We start from the raw sequence: 8,091 nt of genomic DNA on the forward strand, positions 1-8,091 counted from the left end.
TCAGAGACCCTAAAAAGTTGCCACTGTGTGTAAAGGAGGGACTAAATGCGTCATTGTTGATTTCTTTAGATGTAAACCCTGGGGCTTTCCTGCCTCTAACCCGTCTTGCCTTCCTTCACAGAGATACTGGGATTTTTACCACTCGCTCTTCACTGTGTGCAGTAACTCTCCAAGGACTCTCATGCATTTATCGAGATGCGCCATTCGAAGAACGCTGCACAACAGATGTCACCGAGCAATTCCTTTGCTTTCCCTCCCGTTGTCATTGAAAAAGTACTTGCTTTTAGAACCAGAGGGAATCATTTATTAAGCCTTATGAGACAGAAGTTCCCAATCCCAGCTATTTAAGTGGACTCACCGGGTAGACACAGTTTGCATAAATAAAATGGTACTTGGGTTGATTATAACACTTCAGGGATTTCAAAACACTTGACAGGCTCTGTCATTAATTCTGGGATATCATGGTAAGGGGAAATAAACAAGGAGTAAAGTTAAGGAATTCTCAAAGACAAGAATGTATCCAGAAGGTACTGACAGCAGTGGTAACTAATGTGTACGGTGTTTTTACTTGGTGCCTGATATATTTTTATAAAATTTTTCGTATATCATCTCATTTTGAAATGGGACCCAGTTTTTCTGTAAGTTTTTCTTACAGCCAATCTCATTCTCTCCCTTATCAGTGGTAGGTTTATATTATGGTTCATTTGGCAAAATCATGGGCTTTGTGACTGGCCTCTTAATCTCAGTGGCTTCCCCCAACCCCCACCCCCGCGCGACCACTTAGTTATCAATTAGCAGAGATTATGGTCACTACTTTTGCAAACTCCTGTGCCCACTTTAAGCTCTTTATAACTTACTTTTGGTGAAGAGAGCATACAAGCCTCGTCAAAACAAGGAGATCTTTGAGTTAAAGCAGAAACCAAAATTGAAGACCTATCCACTTACTAGTCAAAAAACAGACATTTCAACGTATGCTGGTTGAGCCAGAGGCTGGAGACGCAATGAGGACTCTCCAGCGAGGGCTCCTGGTCTCCAGAATCTCACCGTTCAGCAGAGGATCCGGACATACAAGCAGGAAACTGCACTGTCAAATGTCAGGGGCAACAGTACAGGGTGCAGACTCATTTTTAGTGCTTGTGTTTAGGTCATGTTTCTGACCTGAAGTGTGAGTCTCCTTTTAAGCATGAATAGAAAAGATTGAAGGCCTTGTGTGACATAGAGGGAAGTCTCGCTGCTGTTAGTATAAATGTATTCACTTTCCGTTTCTCTGAACATCCAGAAACTCTTTATTTTAGTAGGATTTCCTATTTAGTACCGTCCTTGGGAAAAAATATTGCACACTCTGTGGCTCCCATGTACACGACCATGAAGTTCAGTAAGACGTGTACAAGGAGGAGTGTGAAGGGAAGAACTTCAGTTGGTGACTTGGTCTCGTTGTGTAATAGACTGACATTTCAGAGTATTTTAGCTGGAAGATAAGGAGCACTTCGCTAGCGATGGCTGGCTCCCGATAGAGCAAATAGAAAGACTTTTTGAAAATGGTTAAAGTTTGAGACACTTGGAAAGATAAGTGTGTCAATCAGGCTTGTTAGTTAGTGGTTTGCAGAAAGTGAAATGTAGTTGATTAACCTCTGGACCTCAGGGTTTATGAGGCCAATTTTGTTTTGTGTATTTGTTCTTGCTAATCACTTTTAGGTAAGCTCATTTCCTCCTAGCATCGCTTTTTTAGAAGTTAAAGCAGTAGTAATTAAGCACAAACCAATCTGTTTGCCAGTGGTGAGCAGGTTTCTTTTATTTGTGTGGTTGAAGAACCACACAAATCTTTTTTTTTTCCTTTTCTTTTGAGAGAGAGAGAGAGAGAGAGGGCACAGAGGGAGAGGGGGAAGCAGGCTCCCCGCTGAGCAGAGAGCCCAATTCGGGGCTCAATCCCAGGACCCTGAGATCATGACCTGAGCAGAAGGCAGACACTTAACCCACTGAGCCACCCAGGTACTCCATGGTTTCATCTTAGTTAACTTTAGATGCTTGAGTTTTGAGTAGAGATGTTACCAAATATTCCAACAGCCCACCACCTACACTGTGCTTCCAAACCCAGATTCTTACACATCCTGTGCACTGTTGGAGAAACCATGAGCAGATACAACAATGTTTCTGTTTTTCTTCAGTCTTACTCAGATATTTTGAAGCTAATTTGTACTAAAACAAGATTTATATTGTGGAATAGGATGCTGAATTTGTATAAACTAATCATATAAAAACACTGATCCTTCCAAAAAAATAGATTGTTTGCAGCAAGTGGTATTGGAACACATCCTAGAATGCTGGGCGGGGCGCCTGTTGCCCTCACCTTCAGGAATATTCTGGCTGAAAAACTGGTGATGCACTGTCGTTGTCAATAAAATGCTGAAGACAAACGAAGAGGGGGGTCCCTGCATTAAGAGATGTTTCTCAATCTGCTTGCTTGTGCTTAAACACTTTGTGTTAATTAGCACATAATACGTGCCTACTTGTTTTGAATTGTTTACTCATACATTTGAAGTTATTTCTCTTTATCTCTGAACTTTTACTTAGAGGACTTAAATAAAGCTCTTGTTTCCTTTCATCTCTGGGAGTTGTTTATCTACCGATAAGACTTCCAATCCACTTCAGCGAGACGTCTCTGAAGAGCTCTACATGTTTCGTTGCTGTCTTCAACGTTTAGAAAGAAAAGGAGAACGAGGAAATGAGCCTGTAAATGAATAATATTTTCAAAAGAAAGAGTAAACACAAAAGGCAGGCTGTAGGAACAAGAGTGTTTTGTTTTGTTTTGTTTTAAAGATGTATTTCTTTGATTTAGAGAGAGCAAGTGGGCACCTGTGAGCAGAGGAGGGGGAGGGACAGAGGGAGAGCAGAAGAAAGAGGGGGAAAGGCAGACTCCCTGGGACCTTGGAGCCCAGCTTCACGGCTTGACCTCAGACGCTGAGATCATGACCTGAGCCGAAATCAAGAGTCAGATGCTTAACCGACTGAGCCACCCAGGTGCCCCAGAAAAAAAGCACGTTTTAATAATAATAAAGAAATGCTACCACAATCATTCTCTCCTGCCTGTCTCCATCTCTGCCCTCCTGGTCCTTTCATTCCTCTTCATTCTCTCCATTCACACAACCCCAGGTGACAGCAACAGAGGAAATGATGTCCTCATGCTGCCTTTGTAACTTTCTGTAAATAGTCATTTAGTGGCCTGAAAAAACAAACCTCTTCTCTTTTGTGAGTTACATGTGAGGAAAGATCTTTAATGTGAGGGAGGACCACCTATCCAGCTTTCTCCCCTTCTCAGGATCTAGACACACTTGTGTTCTATTTCTTAATCATGTAGTGTTACATTGCCACTTTGTCCTTCTATCCTGAACCCAGTGGCTTCTAATAAAAAACACAGCGGTCGAAAACTGATTGTACAGATAAGAAAAGTAACAAACCACTTGCAGCAGGTTATCAATGTTGGAAAGAACAGCTGAGCCTCATGGTTTTGTTACTCCTCCGATTGTGAGGAACTTAAGAAGTTTTAAACTGGTGCACTTCCTAAACTTTAAGAAAAGCTGTCCGAATTACTCACTCATTTTCTTCGAAACACAGATACTGTGGCTGGTGTCTGGAAGAAATTCATTGTCACTCCCCTCAGAGAACAAACAGATGCATTATGGTTAGATATTAAGAGTTTTGGCTCTGGTACCTGTCTACCTGGGTTCATTTTCTGACTTCCAACCTTTTTTTTCTTTTTTAAAATTTTATTTATTTATTTTACAGGCAGAGATCACAAGTAGGCAGAGAGACAGGCAGAGGGAGAGAGGATGAAGCAGACTCCCCGCGGAGCAGAGCCCGATGTGGGCCTTGATCCCAGGACCCTGAGATCATGACCTGAGCCGAAGGCAGAGATTTTAACCCACTGAGCCACCCAGGCGCCCCCTGACTTCCAACCTTCCAATCTGATCCATTTTCTAGGAAAAACAATGCACTTCGTCCATGACTCAGTTTCCTCAATAATAAAATGGGAATAATGATGGTATCTATGTCATAAAAATTTTGCATGATTATCCTGAGGTGTAGAGGAGGGAAAAGTTTTCTTTGACTCTCTTAGGATCCCAGCTTGGGTCTGAAAATTAAACTGACAAAGATCATAGGAGAAAAGCATACAAGTTCTACATGCCATAGAATCTTCATAAGGAAATGAGGATCCGTAGAAACAGAACTGAGTATTTTTATGTTAAATTTGATTAAGAGTGGGCAGTTGTGTAGAAGATATGATGGATCCTTAAGGAGTATGACGGGAAACTTAGCAAGTCTTGTTAGGATTCTTCTCTGATGTTCCTTTGTCTTAAGAGCTAAAGATGCCCTTTCCTCCAGGTACAGGGAGGGCACCTCCCGCGGGAGGGTTTTATGACCTGTTTCAGGGGAGAAGATGTGTGGAAATCAGAATGACCTTTTTGCTTCTGCTGTTTTCTCAAAGTCCTTCAGCTTAAAGTGTTCAATATGCCAAGATACCACACTTTGGGGTAGCATGTCCTAAAATCCCATCAGAGGATTAAATTGCTTATGCATTAAATCACTTAGAACAGTAAAAATTTTCTTATTATCATTGTCCGTGTTACTTTCATAATTATTATTATTCAGGGAGAGTTTTCTACCAGTAGGGTGATATATTCGCAGAGTGAAGCTATAGCCAAAGGTGATACATGGTAGATTTTTGCTCGCATTGGCAAATATTTATTGATCTCTGACCATGCAGTAGGCACTTGGCTCGGGGCTGGAATCAATGGGGGAAACAAGACAAACCAGGTCCCTGATCTTCTTGGGCTTTTTGAGGTGGGAGATGAAGGTTGAAATAACATGAATTTGGATGATTAGTGAACAAGTGAGTTAATTTTCCCTTTTGCAAATGAGTTGCAAGGATACAATAACTCCTTTTACTATTTCATAAAGGCTGAGGAATCACTTGAAATGTGTCTATCACAGGGACAGAATTTTCATCTTTCCCTCTTCAAAGAGAGAAAGAGTAGAGGTTAGCTTTGTAGCAGAGGGAATGTAGATAGCAAGGAGATGCCTAGAGGTGGGGTTATTGCCCATCAGAATGAATGAACAGGGAGAGCTGAAGAATTTCATTAAATTATTCTTTCACTTTCAAGAATTTTTTGGCAGTACTAAGTGTGCGATTCTGCAAAGGAAGTGGAGTGGGGTGGGTTTTGATGACAATTCACTCCAAGATTCACTGTCAGTGACACCATGTTTTTGTTTGTCTTTACTAAGAAGAATAAAAAATATACTGTTTTTTAAAAAAATTAGGTACTATTTAATTGAGCTAGTTTCCTGCCAGCCTGCTGTAAAATGATTAGAAATGGTTTTCAAAACCTATATTTTAGTGATAAATTGCCTTCTTCGTATTTTTGATCATACCTCTCACCAAGGCAAAGCAATATGTGAAATAAGAAAAACTCTCATTCAAGAAACAGTTGCTTTCTTTCCTTTTCTTTTTCTCCCTCTCGCACGCGCTCTCTCTCTCTCTCTCTCTTTTTAGCAATACTAAGTGGGTTAGGTGTGCTTAGAATTCTTTAGTAATTGGTTTTCTCAGATTATAGGTGTGCCTCAATGATAGTGGATAACAATTATGCAAATATATGCTAATCCAGCCAAGGAAATAAAATAATGTTGCCACCTTGTACTTCCTAAGTTAAAGACGCTGGCGGATTAGTTCTTAGTGCTTACTGAGCATGAAGATTGACAAAGCAGAACCATCATGGGGAGTTTAAGGATGTCTTTGAAGTTGAAGTTGGGTACCAGGGACCTTCTCAGGGTCCAGGAGTCCAGACACTATCCTGAGTCACAAGGGATGATGTTTCCTCACTATCCCATTCCAGACTGGGGGGAACCTAAAAACCAGTGTCTGATTGACAAAAGCTGGGAACCAATGGAGATCACCATCAACTCAATTCAGAGAGCAAGACCTGCAAATTGAGCAGCCCTTCGAAGCACACGTCTAGGTCCTGACAGAAGGATTTCCATGGGCTGCATCAGCTGAACTCCTGCCCCCTGGCTTCCTCCTGGGTTCAGTCAGTGCCAAGACACACTGAAGCCTTCATGAAGGGCAAGAGGAGATGAAGATTGGAATCCTTCTGGCCTCCCACCCTGCGGGGCCTCCTCTAGATGGCAGCAGAAGTCCTTTCACTAGACACAGCTCCCGCGAGGAGCACTTCTCCTCAGCTACTCTCTTCCTTGGGTGATAGTAACTGTTTCCTCTACTTGTTCCTTCCCACCTAGGAGTAGCGGAGGCTCCCTCCTATTGTTTGTGTCCCAGGTACTTTCCTATTCTTGGTTCCCCACATTTCTGTAAATCGTACTTGCCGAGATTCTCTTCCATCACCCCTATGGGGCATACGATTCATTTCCTCTAGGGATGATGACTGATGCACCAGCACACGTAAGACTGTGACAAGCCACCACAAGGTGAGAGCCTGGCTAGTGGTCCAGATGCTAAGTCCCAGCAGCCTTGAGGGAAGACAGGTCACTGTGACCAAACGTCAGGCAGGGCCACTTGAGCTGTGACATGAAGAAGGGTGGGGTTGGGGCAGTAATGTGAGTAGGAGTTGGTCTGTGGAGGGGGTGGCCATTAAGGAAAGTCAGTAGCCTCAGTGAAGGGTTAGGGCTGGGATAATGACAGGTATGCACTATCACCAATTAGACAACCTTGATGGAAGAGAAGGTAAATATTCATTGTACAGAGTGGAGGATGAGGCTGGCAGGGCTGGGTGGATCAAATTATGAAGTATCCTAAACCACGGGGAAGCTCTGTGGGGAACCAATGGTGTATTATTATCATAATTGCTTTTTCCAACCTCATAACTTCTACGGTAGTAAAAATTATGATTCAACTATGGAATATTTATATGGTGTCTTATAATGTTCAGAGAGCCTTCATACAATTCTGAAGATTAAGATGTGAAAAAAGTCTAAACATGACATTAATTAACCCTCTTCTTCTTATGTAAACCACTCCAATCATATAGAATTATATATTCAAGCAAAGAAATGACTATATAGCCTTGCATTTTTTAAAGCACTTTATTTATTTATTTGAGAGAGAGAGAGAGAGCACAAGGCAGGAGGAGGAGCAGAGGGAGAAGGAGAGGAAGACTCCTGGCTGAGCAGGGAGCCCTGTGCGGGGCTGGATCCCAGGACCTTGTGATCATGACCTGAGCCGAAGGCAGACGCTTAACCGACTGAGCCACCCAGGTGCCCCAAATCTTTCTTTCTTTTTTTTTTTTTTTAAATATCAAAAGCTAAAGAATGTGTGTGTGTGTGTGTGTGTGTGTGTGTTTTAATTGCACAAGGGGGAAAAAAGCAAATCTTCCTTCCAACACATGAGAGGATAAAGGAACAAAGGCAAAATTGGAAGTTCTAGGAGTGCATATAATTCTCACCATGGCGGTGTTCAAATGATAAATTATCTGCAGAAGCGCTGACATGATTACGGTCCTTCAGGGGCCCCAGAACTCCCAACACTGCTGAAGTCTGCAACACTGAGAGACCCCTTACGATCATCCACCAGGGGAAGCTTACGCAGCCACAAATGGTTTCTAAATAACGTTTGGGTTGTTTCACAATAAAGATAACTACAAAGAACCTGCAGTGTTTGCTCCCATTTGTAAGCAACGCAGGGCCGCCCCGGGGCAAAATACAGATTTTGGAATTCAGCCATTTGGGATTTCAATCTGGATCGTGCCACTTAATATCTATGTGAATTTAAGTCAGTTTCTTAACCCAAGTGTCAACTTCGTTATTTGGGTGGAAGAGATGAACTATCTGATTTACAAGGCTTTTGGGGGAACTAAATGAAATGATGAATGCAAATCATCTAAGGCGGGGGAGGGGGGCGCTCTATGTAGTTGAACCCTAGTGAGTGCTCTGCGGGTCCGCTGTGCGTGTATGGAGGGGAGGGCATGATGCAGAATATGCTGGAGGACATACAGTTTCCAAGACATTCATGTGCACAGGTTGGAGAAGTGCCTTGTGGTTTTTATTGCGTTTTAGTTAACTATGACGATTTTCCTGTGATACAAGCTC

The 8,091-nt window shown here is 42.4% G+C and overlaps 1 protein-coding gene across 1 annotated transcript in view; it reads left to right on the forward strand.

Moving 5' to 3' along the window:
* Positions 1-1,859, forward strand: part of ASB4 (ankyrin repeat and SOCS box containing 4) — a 63,213-nt gene extending 61,354 nt beyond the window's left edge. Inside the window, exon 5 of the mRNA XM_044244528.1 lies at positions 122-1,859. Within this exon, the coding sequence (XP_044100463.1) occupies positions 122-310 (189 nt within the window). The 3' untranslated portion in view covers positions 311-1,859. The remainder of the gene's footprint in view (positions 1-121) is intronic.
* The last annotated feature ends 6,232 nt before the right edge of the window (positions 1,860-8,091 follow it).

Source organism: Neovison vison, chromosome 4, assembly GCF_020171115.1.
Source record: "Neovison vison isolate M4711 chromosome 4, ASM_NN_V1, whole genome shotgun sequence".
NCBI lineage: Eukaryota > Metazoa > Chordata > Mammalia > Carnivora > Mustelidae > Neogale > Neogale vison.